This window comes from Gouania willdenowi, chromosome 7, assembly GCF_900634775.1.
Source record: "Gouania willdenowi chromosome 7, fGouWil2.1, whole genome shotgun sequence".
In the NCBI taxonomy this organism is placed as follows: Eukaryota; Metazoa; Chordata; class Actinopteri; order Blenniiformes; family Gobiesocidae; genus Gouania; species Gouania willdenowi.
In genome coordinates, this window is record NC_041050.1 from 22,139,287 (window position 1) to 22,154,683 (window position 15,397).

The 15,397-nt window shown below is 37.8% G+C and overlaps 1 protein-coding gene and 1 long non-coding RNA gene across 11 annotated transcripts in view; both read right to left on the minus strand.

The window, feature by feature from the left end:
* Positions 1–4,743: 4,743 nt before the first annotated feature.
* On the minus strand, positions 4,744–12,881 carry LOC114466486 (uncharacterized). Of its 4 annotated transcripts, none has more exons than XR_003674442.1 (7): positions 12,769–12,881; positions 9,032–9,093; positions 8,895–8,930; positions 8,353–8,502; positions 8,211–8,286; positions 6,587–7,257; positions 4,744–5,411 (listed from the first exon to the last, which is right to left on the minus strand). It is a non-coding gene; the product is annotated as an uncharacterized LOC114466486 (long non-coding RNA). The 4 variants fall into 4 exon arrangements; XR_003674441.1 differs by having other exon boundaries at positions 6,573–7,257; XR_003674440.1 differs by having other exon boundaries at positions 4,744–6,077; positions 6,573–7,257.
* Positions 12,882–13,934: 1,053 nt separating this feature from the next.
* Positions 13,935–15,397, minus strand: part of mbd6 (methyl-CpG binding domain protein 6) — a 41,186-nt gene continuing 39,723 nt past the window's right edge. For all 7 annotated transcript variants that reach the window (XM_028451940.1, XM_028451937.1, XM_028451938.1 and 4 more), the window contains one exon: positions 13,935–14,758. In XM_028451940.1, coding sequence (XP_028307741.1) covers positions 14,687–14,758 — 72 coding nt within the window. In that variant the 3' untranslated portion in view covers positions 13,935–14,686. The remainder of the gene's footprint in view (positions 14,759–15,397) is intronic.

The following is a 15,397-nucleotide window of genomic DNA, read 5'->3' on the forward strand; positions in this document are numbered from 1 at the left end:
GGGAGGATGCTGATGCTGATGCTGATGCTGATGCTGGTGCTTAGGCTGGTCCAGGCCCTGATCTCACAAGGCAGAGACAACGACGAGGGATGCGCAGAGGCTTCTTTTCCGAGGATTAGACAGGCTGCAGCTATGGACGGGTTACTTCTGACAAGCTGGGATTCGCTGGGAGGCAGGATTGCGCAGCAGTTCGGCGATTGCGTGTCGCAGTGAGGCGGAAGAGCTAAAATGGACGTCCAGCTGTGAAACGAAGTCTACATTATTAAACAATCCTGTGTGGTGTAGATCTCGATCCTTTCTGGTGTTCTTTGGTGTATCTACCTCCTCTTCTCTGTCCCACGGTCGGTGGTTGGGTTGAAGGTGAGTCGCTGCTGGAAGGACAGTGAGGTAAAGCTGCTGTGATTGGTCTGCCTCGGTCACTGCAGCGCCTCCTGTTGGCGGCCTTTGGAAGGGCGTGGTCTGCATCCGCCTTCTGATCATCACTGAGACACACAATCAAGAAAGCTACATTTTTATTTTTTTAAGAATAGAATAGAGTAGCTTTTAATTTGCTATTCAAAACAATTTTCCAATGTGGATTATACATTAAATTCTGTTGCATCTAGAGCTTGCAAAACCGGACAAGAGCACAAAAGAAAAAACATAATTAAATAATGAGAATATATGAAGAATGATAGCACTATAAATTAGTATTTCACTAAAATGTTCTGGCATAAGAATTTAAAAAACAACAACATAAAAAATAGAATCAATTGCACTTTTCCTCGTATCTGGCATTTTTCAGTCAATAAAGGAAATTTGTAGCCTTAGATTGAGTTCAAGAGGCTGATGGCTATGAAATTATTGAAGAACCGGGCTGTTCTGGTTCTGATGCTGCGAAGCCTCTTTCCAGAACACAGCAGGGTAAAAAGTTTGTGGGGGGAAGGTGGAGTCTTTTATGATACTATACGGGCTCCTTTGAGACAGTATTTTCTGCAGTGTCCTGATGATCTTTTCTGATGTCATCCTCACCACTCACCAGCAGAGACTTCCTGTCCAAGGCCCTGGAGCTGCTGAACCATGAAGGAGATGGAACTGCTTGATCATTCCTTCGTGGTGAGGACAGACTGAAAAAAGAAAGTAGTTGAACCAACTTACTTGAATTGATTTAATTGGTAATAATTATATCAAGTTTTTTTTTTAATGAAGTTTTTAAAGGAATTTGGGGCAGGATCAAGAAATAACACATAATACTGTCAGGACGGGGTAACTGCAGCCATCAGCCTAAACGAGGGTGTGTGCATGAACACATGTCAAATGACTCTTCCAACGTCATTTGATGTCACGTCTGCCGAACTGCGTGGGAAATTCTGACCATGGGCAGTATATCATGCAGCACACAGCCTGATCAAGGCAATGGGGAGATTTGTGTGTTGGCTTCATCAGCCATTAGCATTAAAAAACAAAATGAACCTTCATTTTATTTTGCCCTAAGTTAATTAAATTAACATAATTCATTTAATTCACATTAATCATGTATAATGTCTCAAATCATTGTTTTGCATTAGTTTAACTTAAAATAAAGACAAGTCAATAAGTTTTCAGTTTTTCTAACTCAATGACAAGAACCAAAAGTATAGTACTGCCACTTGTGGGGTGCCAAGTGTAAAAATTTTGTACAAAAGTTGTAGCTAACACATTTTCATTATTTATCTCACTTTTCTCATATTTAGCACATTTTCCTACATTTAACACAACATTTAACCACATATATAGAGGTAGAAAAAAACCCCATTAAATCTAAATATTTAAATCTAAATGGTATATGTTCTATTCAAATGTTAAATCTATATCTAAATATTTAATCTAAATATAAATGTTATGTTGTATCTAAATGTTATGTTGTATCTAAATGTTAAATCTAAGTCTAAATATTTAATCTAAATCTAAATGCTATATATCATATCTAAATGCTAAATCTTTTATCTAAATGTTAAATCTAAACCTAAATATTAAATCTAAATCTAAATGTTTAAATTTAAATGTTAAATCTAAATGTTAAATCTAAATCTTAATATTAAATATAAATGTTAAATCTAAATCTAAAAGTTGAACCCAAATGTTTCGCACATGCTAATTGACCCTGCCCCTTGTAACCTCAATCAGTACACAACTAGAGACACACACAGTATTGGTTGAGGTCACAAGGGGCGGTGTCAATTAGCATATGTGCGAAACATTTAGGTTCAACATTTAGATTCAGATTTAACATTTAACATTTAGAATTATATTTAATATTTAGATTTAGATTTAACATTTAGATTAAGATTTAGCATTTAGATTTCACATTTAACATTTAGATATAAATGTAACCGATGGGAAGGCAGGGGTTCCCTTTTTGTGAATTAAATATCACCGCATTAGTCTGGCAAGAATATGAACAGAGGCCAAAGTGGTAGCAAAATATATGTTATTTTATTTATCTTCAACAATCGTAATAAAAATACTTCTTTCATTTCATGATGTGGTTTAAAAGCTTGACATACAAAAATATGATAAACTTTCAACACCAACAAAACTTTACCAAACAAGGTGAAGTTTAGAAAATCAAAAATATTAACAAACTTAAGGTTAGTAACTCAACCAAAAACAACCCAAACATTAGACAAAGATTAAGAAAATAAACTAATCAACTAAGCCTCACTTCACTAAGTTAAAGTGCATGGTGCTACGTTTAGTAAACATGAGTTCAGAGCTTATTTGAACATGATTTCAGAGCTTATTTGAACAGCAGCGGCCAACTGTATAAAAAACATAACAATTAGCCTCCTGAACATCTACACTCAATAAAGAATGAGTAAGACAAAAGCTAACTTCCACACTTGGAAACCCGGTTCCCACAGGGGCTCAGGACGCCTCATAAGAGCAGCTTTTCCCCCTCAATGCAAACTACATCAATAGCCTAACCCAGTGACAGGGCAACAATAAGTTATTGATTACATTAACACCAAAAAAGTTTGAAGAGACTAATACTCAGATTTAGCACCTGACAGTACAGGAGCCCTGAACATGCAGACGCTACGTGCGCGTGCGCACCTGCTTATAGTCCTAATCAGATAGTGCGGGGATGATGCGTTCACGAGATATACAATGGTGGGAAACTACCACACTTTAACCGCCTGGTTACATAAGATTAAGCATTTAGATATGATATATAACATTTAGATTTAGATTTAAACATTTAGATTTTACATATAATATTTAGATTTAGATTTAAACATTTAAATTGAGATTTAATATTTAGATTTAACATTTAGATAAAAGATTTAGGATTTAGATATGATATATAACATTTAGATTTAGATTAAATATTGAAACTTAGATTTAACATTTAGATTTAAGATATAACATTTAGATTTACATTTAAAATTTAGATTTAGATTAAATATTTAGATTTAGATTTAACATTTAGATATAACATATACCATTTAGATTTAGATTTAAACATTTAGATTTTACATATAATATTTAGATTTAGATTTAAACATTTAAATTGAGATTTAATATTTAGATTTAGATTTAACATTTAGATAAAAGATTTAGGATTTAGATATGATATATAACATTTAGATTTAGATTAAATATTGAAACTTAGATTTAACATTTAGATTTAAGATATAACATTTAGATTTACATTTAAAATTTAGATTTAGATTAAATATTTAGATTTAGATTTAACATTTAGATATAACATATTCCATTTAGATTTAAATATTTAGATTTAATGTAATGTAATATAATTTTTAACTTCTATATATGTGGTTAAATGTTTTATAGTCCTGAGGCTTTAATGGCATTATTTATCAAAAGCCTCAACAATCTGAAATCAGTGATTATTGCGTCTCCATCCTGCCATACCAGTCTCAATGCAGCACCTCATTTGAATTCAGGTAAGTACATCATATTATAATGTATTTATTGCGTCTCTTACTCTGATCAGCTTTTTGCGTGACTTATTTTAATGAACTCGCACGCGCACACACACACCATCACCAGCCACCCATGCTGCATTGAAATGGGAATGAAAAATTGTAAAATAAAATAATCACTCACCCACAAGCCAATCATTCTCCACAGCGCCCGCCTGCAGTCTGCTCCCAACCATGCAGTCATTGAGGATGTGTGCATTGTGCGTTGAACCAGGCCATCTCACCACAATGTTTTTTATTTGCATTTGTGCGCCACAAATTATTTGTATATCTAGCAAATGAAATTGCTTTCTGTTTACGTATACAATTTTATCCTGTGACGGCGCTTTTATAGCAATATGTGTGCAGTCGATAGCTCCAATTATCCATCCATCCATCCATCTTCTCCCGCTTAGCCATTTCCGGGACGCGGGGGCAGCATCCTCAGTAGGGAGGCCCAGACTTCCCTCTCCCCGGCCACTTCCTCCAGCTCTTCCGTAATGTACAGGAAGCACACTGCTCCTTGCTGTGTCGCGCTCCAGGTCATTGGAAACACTAGCATTAAAAGTTTGACGCTGACAGTACTCATTGGGAACTTTGGAGTTGAGTCTTTACTATTCCTAAACATGAAATGTCCAGACTGTTTGTTTTATATCACTTTTTTATCTTTCAGCTGCTCGAACACGCTTCACTCGTACAGAGCACTTTATGACTGACGTAAGAAGCCAGCAACTGTCGTAACACCCCGCTGTCTTAAGGAGAGGGTACATAAACACACAGTTACTGAAATCTCTTTTTATTTCTTTTTAGTTTTACATCCCTTAAGTAAGGACATTTACCCTATTTTCAGTCTTTTGTAATACTGAAATTTAGTGAGCATCTAAATGATCAAATACTTTCACAATATAACATTGTAGTTTACATTCTAGAACAATTTTGACAGTAATCATTGGCAAAAAAAACTTTACAATATTTCTGGAACTCTTTTTGTCACCCTTTATCTGCCGAAAGGCTATGTGTAGACCAAGTTAACAGAGCCTGAGTAGCATCACACAAACAGTCACCAAAACTATCCGGTTCCCAACCAAAGTCTTCACAAGCAGATGAGGAATGTTCCTTTTCCCCGACCCGCTGTGGAACAGGCACCTCCAGAAGGTGGCGTTGATTTTGCCTGAGTGTTGCTCCCTGTTGTGTCTAGGTGATGTAGGAATGAGGTGTGACACTCTCATTGTCCACGACTGCAGGCGTTGTCCAGGATCTTTGGTGATTCAGCTTGGTGAGGACATAATCACAAGGTCGAAGTGGAGGCAAGGCTCTGGCACCATGGCGTCAATTGTTGTAGAAATCTTGCCCTTTCTTCTCAGCATCGTCCTTCTGCTTAATGCGTTGCTTGTCAGGCCAGGGTGGGCAATGTTGTTGTAATTTTTCGGCCCATCAGAAGTTCAGCTTGGCTGGCTCTTGTCGCTGCATGGTGATGACAGATAACACATCTGCTTCAAAATATTGCAGTCTGCACAGCCCTCTCCACATGACCGTTACCTTGGGTGTGGTGTGGGCTTGATGTAACAGGTTTAAAATCTAACTCACAGGCGAGGTTTCAAAACTCGGTGCTCGTGAATTGAGGCCCGTTGTCGGTGATGACCACATCTGGGATGCCGTACTGTGCACACGTTTCTTTAAACTCACCAAGCATTCTTTCTCTCTTTGTGCGTATCTGGTTTCTGCGTCAGTTAGCCTCCTAGAGCAGTACACGATCAGCTTCTAGTTGTGTCCATGAAGCTAGCAGTACTCCACCCAGCCTGTAGCTCTTTGCGTAGGCTGAGACTGCAGTGGGTCTGTTGGTGCCATAAAAGGCTAACACAGGCAATGGTTCTTTCAGCTTCTCTAAAGCTGTGTTGTGGATGGTCCCAGGTCCACACTCAAGTAGAACACAATGCATATAATCTGGCACAAATCCCCACACAATAATAAAGTCTGGCATATTGATAAGAGGGGATGGACCTTTTGCCCCATTTACACTTGCATTCTGCTGGAATGCTTGCTCCATGTCCTCTCGCATTGAGTTATTTGTCCTGTCTTAGTAGTCTTCTGCTCCAACTGGATATTTGACCTGTCTCTCTACCAAAGTGCCTGGGTGCAAACAGAACCCACATCCAAAATAGCCATTAAATTGGGTGGCGTTCTGCATTTGGGGCCTGGCTACAGAATCTACAAAGCACATCAATCCAACAAACTTACTATTTGTAGAAAATAAAAATGTGTTTTGTTTAATCCAATTAATTTATTGACCAATTACTTGATTATGAAAATAGTTTATTTGCAGCTTTAAATCCAACACAAATCTGATTATTCTTAAAATCAGAATCTGATGCAGTAAACATAGGTTACAGTAGCCTACTGTTAGGTCTGTAGTGTGTTTGTGGGCTGCTGCAGTACAGTACAGTACAGTACAGTACAGTACAGTACAGTACAGCAAGATGGGGTAAGAGGTCAATAGCATGCACAATGACCTTTAAATTAGGCTATTGCACTGAGGGGTATGAACTAGTCATTATTATTTCTATTATTAAAACAGTGAACTTGCCAAATCATCAACACAATTAGGGGAATTAATGTCTATCTTACGTCATACATCTTACAACAAACAAGATGTCTTCATTTCCCTCCTGCAATCCCTCAGCGCCCACTGGTGGTTGGTGAGTTCAAGTGCCTCCCACTCAGCCTGAAATACAATGGAGGAAAATCATTTTATTAGATAACTACTGCGGACATTCCAGGAGCCAAATGTAGAGACAGGAGTGAGCATAATTTGAAAGCTTTATTTGTATCTGCAGGCATGGCCATGGCAGCACCGCTCATCTGCTCCTGCATGATCCTACACTGGTCTGCCCCTGTGGGCATTTGATTAAAAAGTTCATTTGAAAGCAATTGAAAAAGAAAAAAAAAACTCTTAAAGGCCGACTGAAAACATCAATCACATCAATCACGTTGCCCTTATTGTTGCTGCTGCTGATGCTGTTGTTGTTTCTTATGTTGCTGCTATTGTTGTTGTTGCTGTCCTTGGTGCTAGTAAAATATTTAACAAAAGCTGAGTCATCATGAACTAATTGATTCATTACATAAATTGATTATTATTGATTACACAAATTCTGAAATAAAACAATGTGTAAAATGAAGTGATTATTTGAGTAAAGACACTTAATTTCTGCTGATGTTGCTGTAGACGTTGCCCTTGTTGTTGCTGGTGTTGTTGTTGCTGTTGATGTTGATGTTGCTTCTGTTGTTGTCATTGTCGTTGCTGTCCTTGGTGCTAGTAAAATATAGAGAACAGCTGATGAGTTTTCTGATTCTCCTGCAGGCTTGTTTCTAGGTGAGTCTATGATAGAATACAACATAAACCAAGGGTTAAAGACCATCTTAATTGGCTGATATATGCAATTCAAATAATCTATGGAGAGCACAGACACTATTTGAAGTTAAATTGATACAAACCTTGATACTCTCAGACAGACATTAAAACACACATCTGAGATTAAACTTGTTCTCAAAGTGTGTCTGTGTCTGCACATCACTTTAAGGTACACCTCATTTTTCTTTTAGACTATTGATTCATTATTATTAGTATTGGTTAAATTTCATTAGCAATCCTCAATCATCTTTCCAGGGGTGTCAAACTTTTTTTAGTTCAGGGGCCAAATTAGGACCAGTTTAGTCATTATTGGGCCAGTATAAAGTACGGTGGTACCGACAATATCCAAGCAAGAGGTGACTGATATTATTCGTCTCTTTGAATTTCCTTGATTTAGTAACAAAGTTTTAATTTCATTCAGGGAACTCTGTGAAATAAATTGATGAAAATGTCACAGTTTGAGAAAAACTGAGAGTTCTTTCAACAATTTGCAACTAAAAATGACTGCCATCATGTGATATTAGCATCAAAACACTGTGAGTTTCTTTGAAATTGTGTATTTGGAGAGGTTGAGATATCATTTTCTCTGTCATTTTTACTTTTTCCCAAGGGGCCGAATTGGTCGCTCTAAAGGACCTGAGGTGGCCCCCGGCCCTTAAGTTTGACACGTGTGTTAGACTAAGACAAATAAACATACAGTTGAGATTAAACCTGTGTTCATAGAGAGTCACTTTAGATACACATTATTCTTGTTTTATAGTAACTGATTACCTGATTTTACATTTGTGCTAAAACAAATGTAAAATCAAAAAATGATAATGAAATGAAGAGATGTTTTGAGTAATGAGACTTACCGTTAGTTGTTAGTGAGTTTATTACACAGTCCCATCAGCAGGAGGGTGGAGTGCTGTACTTTTTACTCTTTTTCCCCTAAAAACAGACACATGCAACTTCTAGTCAGCTGATAAAACACTTCCATAGTCATGGCGTCATCACCTCTAAGGCTGATGTGTAAACATTTCTGCAGACTAGACTTTTGTAGTTCACTTTGTTGCTCCAGCCGGGGTTATTCAAAGCATGAATTTTAGCTTCCATTTCAGCTTCTGCTTTAAAGACGTCTCTTTGTTCTGCTGGCAATGACTTCCACTGTGGATGAACAATAACAGAGTGTCACACACACACACACACACACACACACACTGAAGACAAAAATGTGAAAATTACAGATCGTTCATTAAGGAACAAACAAACGCACGCATTCAGAAATTACATTGTTTACGACGGCACTGTTCCTAATGCCGAGCTCTTCCTGCACCGTCTTTCTCTGGCTTTTGAGGAAAAGCATAAACGCGTTGGGAGGTTTCTTGATATACGTCCCCTTATCCTCCTCACGCTTTCTTTTTCTGAAGGAACAAAACGCAAACAGTGAGCAGGGCAGGGAAACAGTAGCTGAGAGTAGTAGAGAGAGAGAGCAGGGAGACACTCTGATCTAGATTTACTCAGAAAAAAGACAATTAAAACAACTCAAGGACACTCACTTTGAAACTGGGACGGGTGACAACACATCCCAATCTCTACAAAGAAAAAAACATAAAGACGCTGGATGAGAAATCATGTCACAAACATGTGGACCAATGTCTGTGATTGATCAGGTCTGTTTGTTTGTTTTTCTTACCGTTCTCCAAAAAGGTGAAAAGAATTGCTTCCTTCAGGCATGAGGAATGGAACGCTGTCAGACTGGAGACACAAAAACATAAATATTAGACACTCTGTCATGGTATCAACCATCCACCAACAAACTAAACACCAGGGTTGGGGTCAATTATAATTATAACCGTGTACGGTAATTGATAACTAATTACAATTATGGTGTAGTTATAATTGTAATAGCTTTTTGAAAAATATGTCGCTGTTGTAATTGTAATTAAATTGCAATTTAGCTCAGATAATTGACTTTGCAATTGTAGTTGCCATGATAATCCTATAAAAATTGTCAATCATAATTTAACGCAAAACTGGGGATCCGTGTTACAGTTCTATATACAGTTAAACACATATGTATAGTTAACAATTATTGGCCCCTGCTGTCCCCCAATGTAGCCCCCGGGGAGGGGGGCGACCCGGCCCACCGCGCCAGCGGCACCCTCATCGAAGGCGCGCCGAAGGGAACCAGGCCAAGGCGCCCAGACCGGCCGGCGGAGCAACCCACCGCAACACCCCGCCATCCAACAACCCAGGACGCAAGAGACCCAAGAGTAGCCACCCCCACCCCGGAAACCCCACCACCCCAGACGAGCCAACCCCCAAGCAACCCACCCGGGGCAGCAATGCCCGTCCCCCAAGCAAAGGCTACGGCCCCCCCACCAGCATCCCGGGCTGGTGGGGGGGCTGAGATTTTTTTCATATATGGCCAGTTCTGGAGGTTGCAAGGTGATTAGATCTATTGCTGTATTTTTCTTCATTGTCTCTGTTACTTGTAAGTACTGAAGAAAATTACTTTTATTTATATTGAATGTTTGGGTCAGATTGTTATATGTCCTGAGCTTATCATTTTCGAAGAGGTCTTGGAGATGAATAATTCCGCTCTCTTCCCATGTTTTTAAATAAAGCGGTGTTTTTTTGTTTCTAAAGTCGGGGTTGTGCCAGATTGGAGACAGCATGCTAGTTTTTAACTGAACATTCATAATGTCCAGGGCTTTCCACCATGCAGTCAGGGTGGAGGCAATCAGTGGGTTTTTAAAGCAGTTATGGTGTTTGAGGGTCACAGTGATAAAAGGGAGATCAGAGAGTTTAATATGTTTGCAGTCTAGCTGTTCTATTTCTAGCCAGGTGTTGTGGTATTCTTTTGGTTTTAGCCATTCTGTTAAATATAAAAGTTGGTTTGCTAAGTAATAATGCATGAAATTAGAGGATTCCAACCCACCCTCGCTTTTATTTTGTTGAAGGGTTGAAAGGCTTATTTTGGGTTTTTTATTCCTAGCATAGAATTTTCTAATTGCAGAATCTAATCTTTGGAACCATTGTGTTGGTGGTTTCAGTGGATCATAGAGAACAGATAGTTTATTTTAGGTAAGATTTTCATTTTATCTGAGGCTATTCTGCCAAGGAGTGAGATGGGGAGATTGTTCCATCTCCGCAGGTCTTCTGTGACTTTATACAACAGCGGATCTAGGTTCAGTTTAATTAATTAATTAATTTAGGTTTGCTAATATACTTAAGCCTATATATTTAATTGTATTTGTGGGGGAGGGGTATTGTGGGTTTTGGCTTGCCGGGTTCCAGGAATTTTTTGTTAATGGAAGGATTGATGATTTTGACCAGTTAATGGAATAGTCTGATAATTTAGAGAAGCTGTTTATTAATTTAAATACTTCTTATAATGAGGATTGGGGTTCTTCCAAATAGAGTAAAACATCATCCGCATAAAGATTAATTTTGTGTTCTGAGATGGATGAATGGATTCCTTTAATTACAGAATTCTGACGAACAGCTGCTGTGAGAGGTTCAACAAATATTGCAAAAAGCAAGGGTGAGAGTGTGCAGCATTGTCTGGTTCCCCTCTGCAGTGTGAAGCTTTGGGATGTTATTTTGTTTGTGGTTACTGAGGCCTTAGGTTTAGAGTATAGGGTGGAGATCCATTGTATGAATGATTGTCCAAAGCCAAATTTGCCAAGGACAGCAAGGAGGAATGACCAGTTTACTCTATCAAATGCTTTTTCTGCGTCAAGTGACAAGATCATTGTTTTCTTTTTAGAGTTCTGTGCCATGTTGATCAAATTAAAGTCTTCTCACTTTTCAACAACTCACAAATTTCACAATTTAAATACACTTTTTCTACCTTTGTTTTTCTGTTTGCATGTCGTGTGCTTTGTATTTAAAAAAATGGTTTCTCTAACAGTTGGTTAAGTCTATACATTTATACTGTATATAATGCACATGCAGGATGATGTGTAACAATAATCAGTAAAATTAGCTGTAAACACATTTTTTAGAACTAAATATAATTTCATGCTGTGAACAGAAAGAAAGAAAGACAAGCAAGATAATTCTAAACTTTACAAAATAATACAATCATAACTTTTAATCATCAATATGACTCTTCTCAAAATAACAACTTTTGATATCTTTGTCACACAATATCTCAATGTCACCATCAGTGAACTTTTTTTAATTTGTAAAATATTCACTGCACGTTTCTCTGGTGGCGTGTCCAGTGGATGTTGTTGGTGTTAATATTGTATGAGGACAGTATTACTGCAGCCCTGCACATCATTGTTGTCCTGTTAAAGTCTCTTTATATCAAGACTTAAAAACAATCTGAAATTAGTGGTGACTCAAGTCATTCACCTTCATTATGCATTATAACAATCTGTCCTTGAAACATCAAATAATTCTTCCTTAAGTCTCTAAATAAGTGAAACAATGAAAAATATCTCCTAGAAAATAAAATTGCAGAACATTAAATAATCATTTAACATACACTTTAATAAATAAGTGCATCCCATGGTCTCATGTGATGGGTCTAAACCAGATGATGGAAACTAGGGTCAGCACATGGTTTTAATGTCCAGGGAGGGGCGTGTCCACTCTGCTTGGACCTAAAGAAGAAGAAATGAAAGAGGAGTTAGATATTGTCATGACATTGGACGTTCATGAAAAAAATAAATAAATAAAAGACCCGAAAGTGATGGAGATAAATATACTCAGATGGACTCTCACTCACTCACACACACACACAAACACACTCAGTTTAAATAAACACAAACATACTGTCTTACACATTAAAATCATTCATTTAATCTTATAATAATGTACACAAAGACTAACTCCACAAAAGCATTTATTGATCCAGAAATTGAACTGACCTTGCCTTAATTTATAGACTGTTTCCTTCTTTGTTTTCAAATCCTTTTGAACCTCCATCCATGGTGGATTTATCATCCAAGAGTCTTCAATTAAATCCACCATTGTTTGGTCTCTTTCTTTCTCACTCAGACTTTGGTTCTCTCTCTTTTCCTTGTGTCGATTTCGACAAAACAAAGCGGCATCTTTAATGTTTCAATCACGTATGAGTAAAATTATATTCACCGACTGCAAAGAGTAACTTATATTTCGTAAACTGATGTTATTTCTCTGATAGAGCAAATATGAGCAGTTACGGTCATTTAAATTATCGTGTTGCGTTCAGGAGCCCTGGGAAACCCAGTCCGTTCGTATAATCCAGCTGTGAAAAGAGAACGTGTCTATGTAAATCTAGACGTACAGTTACACTACGCAAGAGAAGATATTAAATTAACAGCATATACTCAACAAACCCAGAGTCGCTTAATGATGACGCCATGCCACATGTGTGTCGTAAATGATCGTGATGACGTGTTTGTCTGTGGGAACTGGTGATCGCGGCCGTCCTACCGTGCCAGGGGAGGGACGGGGAGGGGTTCCTGCTATGAGCTTGGAACGGCTCGAGCTGGCAGTATGACTACACCCTCAGTCTTGCATGAATCACGTGACGGTCCAGCGTTTTGGACTTCCGTTGTCGCAACTCTCTCTACACGGCTCTGCCCATACCCAACCTGGTGGACACAAACATGCACTTTATTTTTCAATTTAAACATGTGCAACATGCAAGCAAAGTATTTAAGTGTCTTGGATCGAGCTAGACTTTAAACATAACGTTATGTCTGCACTCCATTGGCAGCATGTCAGTCATCGTTTACTGTTAATGAAACACACACACAGTAGATCCAGAGACGTGTAAAAGTCTGAGCTTGATGCCAATTAACCACATTGTTAATCACATAAGAAACAACTCACACAAGATGTCTTTTTTTTGGAAATAGTTTAATATTAAATAAAAAGACTCCCATATAAAAAAGAAAGCTACAGTCCACAATTCAATTGTTCTTTTTAACATAAGTCTTAAGAGGCAAGGGGTAGAATGAGAAAAATACTTAATTACAATTCCCAGAAAAATTCACAATTCATCGTTTTGTCTTTCTCTAACAATATAAAATCAAAATAAAACACATTAACTGTACATATATACAAATATCCAAGTGTAGAAATTGCATATTCTGCTTTCTTTTTTACTTTTGTTTATTTATTCTTAAATATAGTTAACAAAGTTGGTACTGTGGGGGTAAGGGAGTGTAAGAGAATCAGACAGTGACAAAGATATCAGTCGAAATCCACAGTAGCACACAAACTTCAAGACCACCATTGACCTCTTGACTCTGCGTTTGACTCTTCCAGTCATCCATTCAACCAAATGACATGCAGTTTTCCCAACAAGACTGAATTCCTAAACTAAACCTTATACTTGGTATTCATGGCAGGGGTAGGTGAAGAGAGTGAGTTGAGTTTATTTTGAAATTTATCCATCACACACCAGAGCTACATGTAATCTTTACAAAGACAAGTAACAAGACCGCATCAGAAATGTAACAAGCCAAAATGTAATACATGAATTAGCCCACATGGCTGTGGCTCGATGTCAAAAAAACCAACCCTGAATGAAATCAGATCTGTTTGATAGATGATGCCAGAGAATCCAAATTACAATAAAGAAACTTTGACCCAACAATGACTACCAGTTTATTTTACATACCATCAGGAGAATGTCACAGCAAATTCACAAGAGTTACTAAAACCATATCAGATCCTTTTCTAATCTCGTACAAATTATATTTCAAACTAAAGACCTTGAACTCAAGCCTTCTTCTTCTTGTGCTCTTTCAAAATTTTTGGAGTGTTTCTTTGAAATATAGCCACCGCGTTCACAACTTACTCACAGTCCTCTCTTTAACTGACAGGCCAGACACTGATTCACTGAAACAGAGGGCCAGACACAACAAAAAAGCATTGTTATCCAACATGCATGCTACCACACACTCACTGATGTGCGCACACATACTGTCAAAAGAGTTACACTTAAGTAGATAGGTTTCATCCTGACTTACCGTAACACACTGATGAGGAGAAAACAGTACTATTTCCTTTCTTTCTTTTTTCTTGTTTTTTTCTTACTTTCAAACTGAGACTTCAAATTAAAGATCATTGCATTGACAAAGAACCGGAATATCAGGACATTAAATACACAAGTGAAAAAGTATCCACTAAAACTGTCCTTGCCCTTTAAATAGCAAACCCAATCAAACCTGATCTTTCTGTGTATTTCATTAAGTTGCTATAAAAATTGTAGACAACAGCATTAGATTAGTGCAGTTGATTTGTTCCTTTTAAAGGTCTTAACAGTATTGATGAAGGTGAAAAGATGCATGTGGCCATCTTTCATTGGTGAAAAGCTCCGACTGAAAGCACCGTCCTCCATTCACTGCCTTTGGGAGCGAGCGCCTCGTCGTCTCCTGCCACGCACTGACCTTTCTGGTTTCAGCAGAGCTGTCTGAAAAGACACAGAGAATCTGAGATCCAAGCAGACTCATCTCATCCCAGCCCCATCAGGAAAAATGTCACTACTGCATTAAAACATTTTTTGCATCCAATTGTACAAAAATATATAATTCCATTTTGCTTTCATGTTGTAGGTAGTGGTGTCCCAATCCAATATCGATTTTGGAAAACAGTCTGATATCGACGAAAAAAAACAAACATTCCATACTACAAAATAATCAATAAAACTATGTATGATTTATGCTGATATTGGATCGATATCGTCCAATACGTATCGGAAGTGAAAAAGTTGGATAGACATGCCTAATTGTAGGTAGGGGGACATTGATGCAGTTACACGTATGCATGCGAGATACAGTGCAATGATGACCCAAAATCTATGATGCCGTCAAAGAGTTACTGCAGATTATCTTTGGTTCCATGACCATGAACCTGTTGTCTGTGAACCTCTCTCACTGTGACTCAAGACTAACGTCACTCTGAATGCCACTCTCACAATGTATTTCTGGCTTTCTATGCTTGAGTTTGGTCTCATTAATACTGCACAAGTGAACTCAAGTTCGTGCCCTAACTGAATGCAACTTAAGATGGAAATTCCTATGAAAAGTCAGCATTCTGTTTATATTGTACC